This window comes from Polypterus senegalus, chromosome 4 (assembly GCF_016835505.1).
Source record: "Polypterus senegalus isolate Bchr_013 chromosome 4, ASM1683550v1, whole genome shotgun sequence".
Lineage (NCBI taxonomy): Eukaryota > Metazoa > Chordata > Cladistia > Polypteriformes > Polypteridae > Polypterus > Polypterus senegalus.
In genome coordinates this window covers 143,646,070-143,662,813 of record NC_053157.1, presented here as the reverse complement: position 1 = coordinate 143,662,813, position 16,744 = coordinate 143,646,070, and the positions used below count along the sequence as shown (strand labels likewise).

The window sequence follows — 16,744 nt, the reverse complement described above, 5'->3', positions numbered from 1 at the left end:
GGTCATTGTCCTGTTGCAGCACCCAAGATCGCTTCAGCTTGAGTTGACGAACAGATGGCGGACATTCTCCTTCAGGATTTTTGGTAGACAGTAGAATTCATGGTTCCATCTATCACAGCAAGCCTTCCAGGTCCTGAAGCAGCAAAACAACCCCAGACCACCACACTACCACCACCATATTTTACTGTTGGTATGATGTTCTTTTTCTGAAATGCTGTGTTTTACGCCAGATGTAACAGGACATTTGCCTTCCAAAAGTTCAACTTTTGTCTCATCAGTCCACAAGGTATTTTCCCAAAAGTCTTGGCAATCATTGAGATGTTTCTTAGCAAAATTGAGACGAGCCCTAATGTTCTTTTGCTTAACAGTGGTTTGCGTCTTGGAAATCTGCCATGCAGGCCGTTTTGCCCAGTCTCTTTCTTATGGTGGAGTCGTGAACACTGACCTTAATTGAGGCAAGTGAGGCCTGCAGTTCTTTAGACGTTGTCCTGGGGTCTTTGTGACCTCTCGGATGAGTCGTCTCTGCGCTCTTGGGGTAATTTTGGTCGGCCGGCCACTCCTGGGAAGGTTCACCACTGTTCCATGTTTTTGCCATTTGTAGATAATGGCTCTCACTGTGGTTGCTGGAGTTCCAAAGCTTTAGAAATGGCTTTATAACCTTTACCAGACTGATAGATCTCAATTACTTCTGTTCTCATTTGTTCCTGAATTTCTTTGGATCTTGGCATGATGTCTAGCTTTTGAGGTGCTTTTGGTCTACTTCTCTGTGTCAGGCAGCTCCTATTTAAGTGATTTCTTGATTGAAACAGGTGTGGCAGTAATCAGGCCTGGGGGCGGCTATGGAAATTGAACTCAGGTGTGATACACCAAAGTTAGGTTATTTTTAACAAGGGGCAATTACTTTTTCACACAGGGCCATGTAGGTTTGGATTTTTTTTCTCCCTAAATAATAAAGACCATCATTTAAAACTGCATTTTGTGTTTACTTGTGTTATATTTGACTAATGATTAAATGTGTTTGATGATCAGAAACATTTTGTGTGACAAACATGCAAAAGAATAAGAAATCAGGAAGGGGCAAATAGTTTTTCACACCACTGTATATATATATATATATATATATATATATATATATATATATATATCTATATCTATATATATATCAAAATACCCGTGCTTCGCAGCGGAGAAGTAGTGTGTTAAAGAAGTTATGAAAAAGAAAAGGGAACATTTTAAGAATAACGTAACATGATTGTCAATGTAATTGTTTTGTGACTGTTATGAGCGTTGCTGTCATCAAGGATTTAATTATCATTATTTCTTTCAATCAGGTTCGTATTTGGAGGATGTGTTGTGTTCAAGTTACATTCCAAGTAAGTTCCAGTTATGACCATTACTCATAGAATTTCGAAATGAAACCTGCCTAACTTTTGTAACTAAGCTGTAAGGAATGAGCCTGCCAAATTTCAGCCTTCTACCTACACGGGAAGTAGGAGATTTAGTGATGAGTGAGTCAGTGAGTGAGTGGGTGAGTGGGTGAGTGAGTGAGTCAGTCAGTGAGGGCTTTGCATTTTATTAGTATAGATAAAGCATGTCACACTGAAATTTCTATTAATAACAATGTACAGTATATACCAATGTAATATAATGTCATTATTGAATATGGACTTTTCTTTGTTACTGTGAATATTAATATATCATGGGTTTTGGTTGCATATACTAAGATTGCTCTGATCAGGTTTTTTAAGGCAGTTACCGATCTCCAATTTCATATTACTTCCTCCGCCAATTCTGATACTGATTTTTTTCCTTTACCCCTTTAAAAAACACTTTACACTAAGTTCCTCCATACCAGATGCATAGAGGCCTAATGCCAATTGCTGTACACCTTTTCTGCTGCTAAAATATACATTTACTACATTTATACAGACATCTTTTTTTCTTTTTCAGTGTATCAGCTAGACATTCGTAATTCTTGAGGTGTAATTATAAATATGGATTACCATTTTAACTATGTAGTAATTGTTTCTTACCAAAATGTATGCTATAAGACACACAGAAAACACATAATAAACATACTACAAATCTTTAAAAAAGCTGCAAATGTATGAAAAGTTCATAAGTTGTTTATCAAGAAGACACAAGACTAACATACTTAACAGGTTTATATAGTAGTGTAGTCCAGGGTATGCGCTGGTATATGGCGTATACCCACTTCTTTTTAGGTCATCACAGTGTATACCCACTTCTAAATCCCCTTGTTATGGGTATACGCTGCAGTGTAATACAGGGTATACGCTGTTTTTCATTCCACACACTGTGACAGTAAGAAAATGTATGCATTATGCAGTTGAATCACTCTGTAATCTATGAACCAGACAGATCTGCAAAATCTGCATCTCTGGTTTGTTGATCTCATAATGATCCTGGAAGTGAATGAAGTCAGGCAGCAGATGTAAATAGTACTGTTCCTTTCTAGTGGTAACTAAATATGTAAGACTGTCACTTTTAATAGTGGGGCACTTTTTTCTTTTGCTGTGTAGGCCGCAAAAAAACTTGAGGGCTAAATTTACAGTATACCCACTTCTCCAGACACCACTACACCACTGGGTTTATAAGACACATTTTGCTGTTGAGCTAACAAGCCTATTTTTACTAAGCAGCAATTTCAAATTTGCCTTTATCTTTTTGTTTTCCAATTAAAAATGTAAACTGTTGAGTTAAAACAAGCTCACTGTCCAAACTCAAACAGTGGACAAAATAAAAAGGTCTGAATTCATTAAAGTAGCTTTTCTTGCTGTTAGTCTAATTGACTTTATTACTCCACTTTCTTTAATGTAAAGGCTAATATTTCAAGGACTGAAACTAAATTACCATAAATCTTGAAAAAGCAGGTGTTGAAAAGATTGTTTTTTGATACTGGTCAATTTACCAATCACCAATGGAGTCTTTTTTAGCAAAAATCAGGCAATTTAGATATTGGCCGATCGAGCTGAGCATCCCTAGCATATACCTTTGGGTGTTCAATTTGCATATTCAGAATAAGCTATTACTAGATAAAACAAACACATCTTCTTTGTCTTATTTTTTACTTTTTTAAAATTAAAGGTGTTTGTTTTTCTCTTCCATACAAAGAGTTAGGCTTACTTATTTTCCAAAAGGTAAAATTGATGCAAGTAGAATCCCACATCAGGTGTATGGTCAATGGTGAAAACGTGGTGAATTTTTGTTATTTGTTAAGTTATTTTGTTTGGGTATGGTTAAATGATTAATAATGATAAACATCAAAATAAAACAATAACAATACATTGTTCTTCTGGTCATTTTTAGCAAATTGTTTATCTGAGCAGAGAGTTTCAAGGATTCTCGTGAGGAAGGAACGAGAAAGTACACAACATATAAGGGTGAAAAACTCACACAGAAGCAATAGCTTGCGGAAGGAAGAAGGTTAACAACACAACAGTTACAGATGAAGCACAGTTGGTAGTGAATGAGCTGGCAACACCACATCATGATTGATGGAAGAATGTCATAAGATATTACTTTTAACAAGTAATCAATTGATCAATTGGGCATCCTAGATTACTATTTTTGTTTAATATTAGATCTTCCTATTGTCCTGAAACTAACACCTTGAACTACTCTTTTTGTCTTTCCTGCTGAACTTTATTAAAGACTATGATAAGCTGAACAGCAATGGGCAAAATGAGGCAATCATACCAGTCCAGCACAGAGGAGCACATACAAAACCATCCATCCATCCATCCGTCCTCTTCCACTTATCCGAGATCGGGTTGTTGGGGCAGCAGCTTGAGCAGAGATGCCCAGACTTCCCTCTCCCTGGCCACTTCTACTAGCTCTTCCAGAGGAATCCCGAGGCGTTTCCAGGCCAGCCGAAAAACATAGTCACTCCAGCGTGTTCTCAGTCTTCCCTGGGGCCTCCTCCCAGTTACACGTGCCCGGAACACCTCACCAGGGAGGCGTCCAGGAGGCATCCTGATCAGATGCCCAAACCACCTCATCTGACTCCTCTCGATGCAGAGGAGCAGTGGCTCTACCCTGAGCTCCTCCCAGATGATCGAGCTTCTCAATCTATTTTTAAGGGAAAGCCCAGACACCCTGTGGAGGAAACTCATTTCAGCCACTTGTATTCATGATCTCGTTCTTTCGTTCACTACCCACAGCTCATGACCATAGGTAAAGGTAGGAACGTAGATCGACCGGTAAATTGAGAGCTTTGCCTTACGACTCAGCTCCTTTTTCGCCACAACAGACAGATGCAGAGCCCACATCACTGTGGACGCTGCAACGATCCGCCTGTTGATCTCCCACTCCATTCTTCCATCAATCATGAACAAGACCCTGAGATACTTGAACTCCTCCTCTTGCGGAAGGATCTCGCTCCCAACCCTGAGAGGGCACTCCACCCTTTTCCAGCTGAGGACCATGATCTCAGATTTGGAGGTGCTGATTCCCATCCCAGCCGCCTAACACTCGGCTGCGAACCGAGGCAGAGAGAGCTGAAGATCATGGCCTGATGAAGCAAACAAGACAACATCATCTGCAAAAAGCAGTGACCCAATCCTGAGCCCACCAAACCGGACTCCCTCAACGTCCTGGCTGTGCCTAGAAATGATGTCCATAAAAGTTATGAACAGAATCGGTGAGAAAGGGCAGCCCTGGCGGAGTCCAACTCTCACTGGAAACGGGTTTGACTTACTGCCGGTAATGCGGACCAAGCTCTGCCACCGGTTGTACAGGGACCGAACAACCTTTACATACAAAACCATCCATCCATCCATTATCCAACCCGCTATATCCTAACTACTGAGCCAATCCTCAGCCAACACAGGGCACAAGGCAGGAAACAAACCCCTGGCAGGGTGCTAGCCCACCACAGGGGACACACACACACACACACCAAGCAGACACTAGGGACAATTTAGGATATCGTTAATGCACCTAAACTGCATGTTTTTGGACTGTGGGAGGAAACTGGAGCACCTGGAGGAAGCCCACGCAGACACAGGGAGAACATGCAAACTCCACGCAGGGAGGACCAGGGAAGTGAACCCAGGTCTCCTAACTGCGAGGCAGCAGTGCTACCACTGCGCCACCGTGCCACACTCCAACACAATATTCTTATGCTAATAATACATAAACAATTAATGTTTATATTGAACATACCCATCAAAACATTCATAGTATATTGTGGAAAAAGTAAGTAAACTCTTGGATTTAATAACTGATTGAACATCCTTGGGCAGCAATAACCTTCTAAAAGCTGTGGCTCAGAGCTGTACAATGTTTAGTTGAGATTTTGGACCACTCTTCATTACAGGACTAGTTCAGCTTAGCCATATTCTTAGGAAGTCTGATGTGAATGCCTCTCTTGAGGGCATTCCACAGCATCTCTAATGGGATAAAGACTGAACTCTGACTATGCAACTCGAAAAGGTGGATTTTATTTGGAAGTTATTCCATGGAAGATTTACTTTGATCTTTAGGGTGACTGTCCTGCTACATAGCCAACCTGACATTATACTTCAGGATACTGTGATAATCTTGGGAATTTATTTTCTCCTCCATGATGGAAAGCTGACTGGGCTCTGAGTCAGCACAGCTGCCCTAAATCATGATGTTCCCTCCACCACATCTTACCATTGGGATGATGGTTTCATGCTGGTATGCGGTGTACTTTTTACATTATATGTAGCACTGAATAATCTTCCTGAACAATTCAACCTTTGCTTCATCAGTCCTCAAAACACTTTCCGAGTGGCACTGTGGAGTGTCAAGATGGTCACTGGCAAACTTCAAGCATGTAGTGATGTTTTTCTTGGAGAGCACTGGCTTCCTATTTGGTGTGCTTCCATTGCCACCATTTCACCTATTCAATGCTTTCTGTATGGTAGTCTCATGAACAGAGATGTCAATGATTCCTTGAAGCCTTTAGATGTTACTCTTGAGATCTTTCTAACCTCAGTGAGAATTCCACCTTTTGCCTTCTGAGGTATCTTGGCTGGGAGAGCAACCACAGCACTAAATCATCTCCATTTATACAGACAATCCATATATACATAATGATGTTTCAGTATGTACGAGAACAATACAATAAGTTGCATGAGATTGGTAAAAGCAGATTTTGTTTGTTCATGAATTTAACTTAAAGATTTGACAATATTATAAGCGAAATTCATACATAAATGAAGTTATTTCAAAAAGGCGTATATATTTTTTCCTGCCACTGTACATCTATAACTCTAGAATGCTTCTAGGAATCGATGTTACAGTGGTGTGAAAAACTATTTGCCCCCTTAATGATTTCTTATTCTTTTGCATGTTTGTCACACAAAATGTTTCTGATCATCAAACACATTTAACCATTAGTCAAATATAACACAAGTAAACACAAAATGCAGTTTTTAAATGATGGTTTTTATTATTTAGGGAGAAAAAAAATCCCAACCTACATGGCCCTGTGTGAAAAAGTAATTGCCCCCTGAACGTAATAGCTGGTTGGGCCACCCTTAGCAGCAATAACTGCAATCAAGCATTTGCGATAACTTGCAATGAGTCTTTTACAGCGCTCTGGAGGAATTTTGGCCCACTCATCTTTGCAGAATTGTTGTAATTCAGCTTTATTTGAGGGTTTTCTAGCATGAACCGCCTTTTTAAGGTCATGCCATAGCATCTCAATTGGATTCAGGTCAGGACTTTGACTAGGCCACTCCAAAGTCTTCATTTTGTTTTTCTTCAGCCATGCAGAGGATTTGCTGATGTGTTTTGGGTCATTGTCCTGTTGCAGCACCCAAGATTGCTTCAGCTTGAGTTGATGAAGAGATGGCCGGACATTCTCCTTCAGGATTTTTTGGTAGACAGTAGAATTCATGGTTCCATCTATCACAGCAAGCCTTCCAGGTCCTGAAGCAGCAAAACAACCCCAGACCATCACACTACCACCACCATATTTTACTGTTGGTATGATGTTCTTTTATGAAATGCTGTGTTCCTTTTACGCCAGATGTAACGGGACATTTGCCTTCCAAAAAGTTCAACTTTTGTCTCATCAGTCCACAAGGTATTTTCCCAAAAGTCTTGGCAATCATTGAAATGTTTCTTAGCAAAATTGAGACAAGCCCTAATGTTCTTTTTGCTTAACAGTGGTTTGCGTCTTGGAAATCTGCCATGCAGGCCGTTTTTGCTCAGTCTCTTTCTTATGGTGGAGTCATGAACACTGACCTTAATTGAGGCAAGTGAGGTCTGCAGTTCTTTAGACGTTGTCCTGGGGTCTTTTGTGACCTCTCGGATGAGTCGCCTCTGTGCTCTTGGGGTAATTTTGGTCAGCCGGCCACTCCTGGGAAGGTTCACCAATGTTCCATGTTTTTGCCATTTGTGGATAATGGCTCTCACTGTGGTTCGCTGGAGTCCCAAAGCTTTAGAAATGGCTTTATAACTTTTACCAGACTGATAGATCTCAATTACTTCTGTTCTCATTTGTTCCTGAATTTCTTTGGATCTTGGCATGATGTCTAGCTTTTGAGGTGCTTTTGGTCTACTTCTCTGTGTCAGGCAGCTCCTATTTAAGTGATTTCTTGATTGAAACAGGTATGGCAGTAATCAGGCCTGGGGGTGGCTACGGAAATTGAACTCAGGTGTGATACACCACAGTTAGGTTATTTTTAACAAGGGGCAATTACTTTTTCACACAGGGCCATGTAGGTTTGGATTTTTTCTCCCTAAATAATAAAACCATCATTTAAAACTGCATTTTGTGTTTACTTGTGTTATATTTGACTAATGGTTAAATGTGTTTGATGATCAGAAACATTTTGTGTGACAAACATGCAAAAGAATAAGAAATCAGGAAGGGGGCAAATAGTTTTTCACACCACTGTATTTAGAATGAAATATGATGTTAAGACCACAAAATGACATCAGAAATTCAGAATCAATGTCTCCAAGACGGGACAGTTAACTTTGTGAGCTGGAATGTTAAAGGCCTAAATCATGAATTAAAAAGAAATAAATTATTCTCTCACTAAACGGGTCTAAATGCTAAAATAGTATTTTTACAGGAGACCCACTTATTAAGTTCTGGCTGCAAAAAGACTGGACTGGCCAAATGTTCCATTCCAGCTTTACAAAAAAAATACTAGAGGTGTGGGAATTCTTATCCATAGAACAGTCTCATTTGTAGTATCAGATGTTGTATCTGATCCTGAAGGGAGATACATGATTGTCATGGGTAATTTATTTAATTTTAAAGTGAAATTGATACTGCGGTGGGCTGGTGCCCTCCCCGGGGTTTGTTTCCTGCCTTGCCCTGTGTTGGCTGGGATTGGCTCCAGCAGACTCCTGTGACTCTGTAGTTAAGATATAGTGGGTTGGATAATGGGTGGGGTGGGGGTGATTTTGATAAATGCTTATGCACCCAATGTGGATGATAGGGACTTCATCCAAAATGTTTTTGCATCCATTCCCAATGTGAACACTCATAAAATTATAATGGCTGGGGACTTCAATTGTGTTTTAAATCCAGACCTTGATAGGTCTCCTGCAACATGGGTGATGACATCTAACACTGCAAAGACAATTACACAATTTGTAACTGACCACAACTTATCAGACCCCTGGAGATTTCTAAACCCAAACTCAAGAGCATATTCCTTCTACTCACCAGGGCATCATTGCTACTCAAGAATTGATTATTTCTTTGTAGATAACAATTTCTTGCCTACGATTAAATCCTGCAAGTATGACGCTATTGTTATTTCTGACCATGCCCCTCTGATCTTGGAGCTAAAATCATTATGCCCCACACACTCACCTCACAGATAGCGTCTTAACCCACTTTCATTAGCAGACGAGAACTGTATAGAATTTATATCAAAACAAATCAGTGTTTTTTCTAGAGACAAATACATCCTCAGGTCTCTGCAGGAATACTCTGGGAAACCCTGAAGGCCTTCTTAAGAGGACAGAATATTTCATATCTTTCCCACAGAAATAAATTGGAAACCAAGAAGGTATCAAAGCTACCCAGCGAAATTACTAGAATAGATCAAGAATGACATATGATGACATGTTACAATAATGTAATTCTGTGGTATTCCTGTAACATCATGAATACTTTACGATGGACTAGTGTGAGGTTATAGGTGTGTGCATGAATGTATCTTTCAACATATACGTTCTCTGCCAAAGGATTGTCCTTATTTTACACGTGATGCTGCCTTTATATGTTCCTTCTTATGTGAATCCATAACTGAATTAATAGGAATGAAATTGCATGAATAAATATAGATATATAATGGCAGGAAATGCAAGAAAATAATTTTTACTATTTGTAGACTTTCAGAGTTACTTAAAAATTAAGCCACATGTCTCTGATAGCATGTGGAGTAAAGGCAATTGGGCACAATCACAGACAGGCAGTGTATGAGCAGAAAAAAATGAATATAGGAGCATTAAATATTCTTTTTATTTTGTATTTGGACTTTGTCAACACTAAAGGGGGATTGCTAAAAATTTAGGCAGAAATATTTATTTAGGTTTAACAAAAATCTATGAAAGTATGTCTTTTGAATGAACATCATGTACTGTAATTCTTTATAGTTGATGCTGTAGCTTCCACAATCACTTTTATAAAATACTGTAAAATGCTATACATTTTTGAAAGAGAACCATTTTACATTTGGATCACTCAATCTTTATAAAATGTACATTTAAATTATTATTTTTACTGTACTTCCCTAGAAATAATTAATATATCTCTGCACACACAGAAAACCTCAGAGTTGAAAAGTACAAATTTACATACCCAGGGCAACTCGTGCAGCAGAGGCATCATAGTTAATCCAGAAGGAAACCCAAGACAGAATGGTGATTAAAGTTGAAGGCATATAGGTCTGTAGAATGAAATATCCAATGTTTCTTTTCAGCTGAAAATTCAGAGAAAGCCTGGGATATGAGCCTAAAATGAAAATGCAATAATAAGCTTTATAAATATGAATCCTATAGACATTTTTTTATAAATTAATCATAATGCACATTAAATATACTACTAATTTATGCAATTCATGCAAAGACCATGATACCATTACAAAATTGTTTTCAACAAGTGAGAATTAATATTTATAAAGACTGATGGCTCGAAACCTACCCTACTTGATATTTTAAATTACATTCCATCTGCTGCTTACTTACTAAAATTATGACTCATCTTTTTATGAGGTGTGGGGTGGCTTGACTGAACTTTGTTTGAGCTTAGTCTTTCTTTGTGTCTTATTGTGATTTTATTTTCAAATGGGAGTGTTTCAAGTGTCTCTTCCATTGCTGTTTGCATAGCACTGCAAAGTCAGGCCAACTATGTCCAAATGTTCTTTGCACAATTGAACAGTCTAGACACACTCCTTTTTTGACTTTGACTTTACTTTCAACACTCAGATTTGTAGGTCTCCTAGCCAATACAAAAGTCTATATAGTCAAATAGTGCAGATGTCCATCAACCTCTCTCTTCTAAATAAGTTATGCACTATCCCATTAGCAAACAAGCATAAAACAAAATCTTAAATACTGTGATTATTACAATTCAAATGTTTATTTTCAAGAAGCAAGCAGACAAATACAGTACATGTTGTGAAATATATCTTGCATATGTGAAGAAATGTTTAATGTATGTGCATATATAGGTATATAGCATATGCGTATGCATAGCATACTCTAGGGTTGAATATGCATAATTCTGAAAAAGATAAAATAAAAAAGAAAATGTAATTGCACATAATAAATAAATAAATTATAATTCAAACAAAATGTGTTGATAATGAAGCAGCCTTTAGGTGTGCAAAGGAAAACAATATGTGGACGAAAATATAATAAAAGGCGCAAAAAAAAAAAACCCAGAGTAAATAAAAGGTTGAAATAAAATAGTTAAAAATGTTAGCTTGGATTTTTTAAAATGATTTTTTGTTAGTTTAAGTTAAATGGGAGGAATGAAATATAATTTTGAGCTTGGAAAGGTCTTTAATCCTAACAATTCTGGCAGCTTCCATGAAATGGTCAAAACAGAATCTAAGCCCTGATAGGAAAAAGCATGACGCTTTCTACAAGAAGTATGATAAATAAGATTACTTGAACAAGCATTCACTTCCGTGAGTGATCGTAAAATAGTCAAAGGGCTCTCATAGAATAATGTTGTATATTTATTTACAGAAAATACCATGCATTATTTTCATTTCCATAAGAATGTGCTTAAAGCTGCACATCATAAGTGACATAGTGATACACAAATTGAAAATGTGAAGTATAAATGAACAATGTCAATTGCAAATGTTATGTGCCCAGTCATCTATTTCCTTAAATCACTAAGTCTAATAAATAGTATCTGGAGGTCAAAGCCTGTCTTTGAAGGTTAGTTGCAAGGCAGTCATGTACATAGCCATTCTTACATCTGTCCAGTTTAGAAAAGCTAAACTGATTTTCACATGTTTAGAGCCTTAGAAGAAAGAACAGTACCAGAAGAAAAATCTCACTGACATGACGAGAACCTTCCTTACTCTACATGGAGCTAGCAGCACTATCAAATGAGCAAATGTCAAGTGTGAATAGCAAATATCAAATTAAATGACAAATATCAAGTGTAAATCATAAATGTTGAGTAAAAATGGCAAATATTAAATATAAACAGTAAATAATCTAAATGCTGGATTTGAAAATTACAAGTAGAATTTATTTGTTCACATTATAACATGTCTAATGAAGCTGCCTTAATCCTCCAATATTCAAGGCTTTAATTTCCAGTCAGATCACTGTTTGTGCGGTGTTTATAGAGTTTCTCTGAGTTTAGTAGGATGTTCTTTAGGTTTCTTCTCTATACCATAAACATGTATGTTAGGTTAATTGTGCAAGGCAACCAAACTACTTATGGATGATATTAAGAAGTAAATCAAGCAGAGGACTGCAAAAAACATCTCATCTACACGTGAGGTAAAAATAGTCATACTAATTAAATATTAAATCAAATTAATGCCTTAAGACAAAAACTTTTAATAATAAATTGGTATTCTACTTAGTGCACTGTAAAATGGTATATCAGATCCAGACTTATAACATTTCTAACTTATATATTTTTTACATATGCTTTCTATTTTACTTTTGTATCTAAGGACAAATCAGTAGGGGCATCCTATGACAGACCGAAATTCCATCCGGAGCTTATTACTTTTCCTAGAGGAGCAGTGCTAAGAACTGCTCCTGCTACCCATGTCTTGTTTTGTTTCTTAAAAAACAAAAAGAAAGTTCAGAAAGAAGGTGGATTTGCCATTTAAACTTTACATTTGCTATTTACCTTTGAATTTCACAATATTTAATTTTAGCAATTAATTTGACACCTTCCAAATGGGGAAACTGGGTAGTATGAAAATGTTTTACAAATGGTGTTACAAATTGTGATCTCTATTTATATCTATAGTTTTTTTATTTTTTGATAAGCATGTTTTGAAGATTTAAAGCCTTATATACAGTAAAACAGCTTTGCATGCTGAATATCTATTACCTTTTGTAGATTAAATAATGTGCTAAGAAAGCATTTGCTTAAGGTGTTAAATTAACATACACAGCTTACAGAATTTATACAAGTCCATATTTATACAAGGTTCACAAAAAAAGAGTTTAAAAAATTAAGTAAAGTCACAGCAAGTGTATATGTGTTACTTGTGATCAATATCTATAGTTGCTGAAACTGCCACTGTAAAAAACCAGGCGATTTGTGAAACATTCTCTGATCGGTGACAAGAAATTAACTCCCAATTTATCTGTCTTAATGAACATGCCAAGCTGCCTAATAGTAATTTAAGACATTTACTGAGAACATCTTCCTGGTATTGCAACCTGAATAATGATTTTGTTTCTCTTATTTTCTTTTCTGTGGTCATAGATCAAAAAAAAGAAGGGCTTGAATTGATAGTAGATTAATCAGAGTATAGTTTTTCCATATAAAGCAACACTTGGATACTGAGAGAATTGAATTGGGATGCCACTCATCATTATTTAAAAAAATCTGTAATTCAAATACTTATAACTTACTTATAATATTGTAAGTTTTACAAATTAATATTACATATATAATAATACACTATTTACAAGTAGTACTTCTATAAGTCCTTACTACCAGGCTGTTCTCCTGTCCATGAAAAAGTTATCAGAGATACTCGAAGCCTTGGATCAGATGGAAACATTATGCCAGACTAGATAGTATAGTAGAATAGTGTCTGTGTAAGAAAATAATGTGTTCATTCATGTAAAGGCAGTGGTGAAATGTAGAAGCATAATCATTAAAGCATTCTATGATTATGATATCAAATTATCATTAATAATAATAATAATAATACATTTTATTTAGAGCGCCTTTCAAAAAACTCAAGGTCACTGTACAATCAGGTTAAAAAAAATAAAAACATTCAATAACTAGAAAATTTAAAACCCAAGTAACACATCAGATAAAACACCAATAACAGTTACAGTGAATAAGCAATTTTGAACAAATGAGTTTTGAGATTAGCCTGGAATTGGTGAAGGGTAGACATGTTCCTAAGGTAAGCAGGTAATGAGTTCCATAGGGAAGGTGCTGATCTGCTAAATGCTCGGTATCCCATCGTGGCAAGATGTGCTGGTGGATTATTTAAGTTGATGGAAGAAGAGGATCTGAGCATGCGAGAGGGTTTAGTGACTTGTAGGAGCTGTGAGAGATATTTGGGGGCAAGATTATGAATGGCCTTATATGTAAGGACTAAAATTTTGTAGTTGACCCTGAACTTTATTGGCAGCCAATGAAGCTGCTGAATAACGGGTGTGATGTGATCAGAGTTGGGTGATTTAATAACTATACGAGCAGCCGAATTTTGAACAAGTTGAAGTTTATGTAGTAACTTTTGGGGCAGACCAAAGAGAAGTGAGTTGCAATAATCCAGGCAGGAGGTGACCAAACTGTTGACTAAAATGGCAGTAGAGTGATTTGACAGAAATGGACACAGGCGATTAATGTTTCGCAGGTGGAAGTAAGCTGCTCGAGTAACAGAACTGATGTGAGACTGGAAAGACAACGTGCTGTCCAGAATTACACCAAGGCTTTTTATCTGATCTGTAGAGGTAACAGATGTGTTGTCTATTAATACTGAGATCTTTGATGCCTTCGCTATTGCAGATTTCGTGCCCATAAGAAGCACCTCAGTTTTATTGGAGTTCAACTTCAAGAAGTTAGAAGAGAACCAGGACTTAATCTCAGCAAGGCAATCAGTAAGTGAGGATGGTGGAAGCGATGCAGATGGTGAAGTTGAGATATATAACTGGGTGTCCTCCGCGTAACAATGAAAGTTTATCTTCCATTTACGAAAAATGACACCCAAAGGGAGCAGATAAATGATAAACAGCAGGGGGCCAAGGACAGAACCTTGAGTAACCCCAGATACTACAGGAGTGGGAGTGGAGGTACATGTGTCCAGCTGAATGAATTGAGTTCTGTTTGTAAGATATGACTTAAACCAGGTTAACGGAATGTGAGAAATACCTAGTGCAGATAACCTTTTTAGTAGGGTGAAGTGACAGACAGTGTCAAATGCAGCACTGAGGTCAAGAAGAAAAAGGACTGCGATTAGACCTGAGTCTTCAGCCACTAAGAGATCATTAGTGATCTTAATTAGTGCCGTCTCAGTGCTGTGAAAACGTCAGAAGCCTGACTGGAATGGTTCGTATAAACTGTTAGCAGATAAATGCTGATGTAGCTGGGAAGCCACAGTTTTTTCAAGAACCTTTGAAATAAAAGGAAGATTAGAAATTATTGAAGTCAGTAGGGTCAACCCCAATTTTTTTCAGTAAGGGGTGAATCACTGCAGTTTTCATAGACTGGTGAACAATTCCGGTGGAAAGTGACAAATGAATAATTGAAACAATGAGAGGAGCTAGCGAGGGAAGGCAGACTTTAACCAGAGCAGTGGGAATTGGATCCAGGTGACAGGTCGAAGGCTTAGAGCTATTGATGAGATCCATGATTTCTGAGGTGGAGGGAAGCTCAAACATGGAAAATGAATGAGTAGGAGGAGGAAAATCATCAGTGGTGGAGTCAGTAGCAGCAGAGCCTAAATTATAATGTATTGCCTGGATTTTATCATTAAAAATGTCATTAAAGTGTTACAGAATTCGTTAGAAAGGCAGTGCAAGGAAAGAGAGTCTGGGGGACTTGTTAGTGATCTGAGCAGGGAAAAAAGTGTTCCAGAGTTCCCCTTGTTGGAAGCAATTAGGGCAGTAAAATAGGCAGCTTTAGCATGCCGTATACTGTCCCTATAGTGATGCATATGGCTGGAATACATTTCTTTATGAACATTGAGACCTATCTTCTTGTATAGCCATTCTAATTGCCAACCCTTAGATTTTAAAATGCGCAAAGTTGGTGTAAACCATGGGGCAGTGTGTGTAAATGAAACTGATCGGGTTTTGAGTGGGGCTACCGAATTCAAAATGTCAAGAAGTCCTTCGTTATAAAAGTTAACTAAGTCTGGCGGAGAAATGGTTTGTAATGATTCCACAAGTGTATCAATACCTAATTGAAAATTGTCCATGTTGATATTTTTAAGATTCCTAAAAGTTATTACACGAAGAAGTTTGATGGTGTAGATAGTAAGAGTCATATTGAATGTAAGGAGAAAATGATCTGAAGAGGGAAATTCTTCCGCAGTACAGTCATTCGGAGTGAGTCCAGTACAGCAAATTAAATCCAAGATATGTCCTTTGGAATGTGTTGGGGTTTCCATAAACTGCTGAAAATCAAAATTATCAAGGCAAGAGATGAAATCTCTGGTCGCCAAGGACTTACTGATATCCAAATGAATGTTAAAATCATCCATTATTATTATGTTCAAAGATAACGAGGACAAATAAGCTAAAAAAGCAGAAAAGTCAATCAGAAACTCTTTGTTGAATTTAGGGGGACGGTAAATAGTTGCAACAATGGTGGGAATAGAGCCAGGTAGTTGACAGACAAGAGACTCAAATGAACCATAGGAAGAAACTGTCAGCGGCATAACTCGCATTGTCTCGCGGTAGAGTATTGCGAGACCTCCTCCACGACCAGAGTTGCGAGGTTGCGCCATGTAAACAAACCCGGGAGGTGTTGCTTCGTTGAGCAAAGTAAAGTCCTGGGGTTGCTGCCACGTCTCATTTAGAGAGAGGATGTCGATGTTACGATCCCTGAGAAGATCCTGAATGAGATGGGTCTTTCCTGAGAGGGAACGGATGTTGAGATGAGCAAAGTTGATGGTATCCTCGCTGAGATGAGCAGGAGCGCTAGCCACCGTAGCTAGGCTGGCTAACACACTCGGATCCGAAGCTCTGCCAGATGGCCTCAGCAGTGGACGAGAAGTGGACCAGTAAGAGGTTACTGGAGCTCGAGTATCTTGTTGAAAATTCCGATGGGAGCCTCAGTGGATATATCTCCGTCGTGGCTGAAAAAAGATGTCCGGGAAGGTTCACAGGACGTCCATAGGAGATCCAGTCATCCTTGGACGAAGTCGAAGAAGATCCGCCGCCGAATACTGATACAGGCTTGAGACCGGCGGAATCATCGTTGATAGTAGGCAAAGTGCTAGTACAAGACAGGTAAGAGCCCTGCATATCCAGTTTCCTTGCACTGATCCTGCCATCGTTAGGAGTTGTTGACCGCACCCAGCGAATCCCGATAAGGTTTCAA

At 38.1% G+C, this 16,744-nt stretch overlaps 1 protein-coding gene across 2 annotated transcripts in view; it reads right to left on the bottom strand.

Moving 5' to 3' along the window:
* The window catches only part of LOC120527688 (gamma-aminobutyric acid receptor subunit beta-1), a 559,006-nt gene that overhangs the window by 82,333 nt on the left and 459,929 nt on the right, over window positions 1-16,744 (bottom strand). For both annotated transcript variants that reach the window (XR_005633393.1, XM_039751390.1), the window contains exon 7: window positions 9,824-9,976. Coding sequence is in view for 1 of the 2 variants with exons in the window: in XM_039751390.1 (XP_039607324.1) it covers window positions 9,824-9,976 (153 nt within the window). In the remaining variant the exon portion in view is untranslated. The remainder of the gene's footprint in view (window positions 1-9,823; window positions 9,977-16,744) is intronic.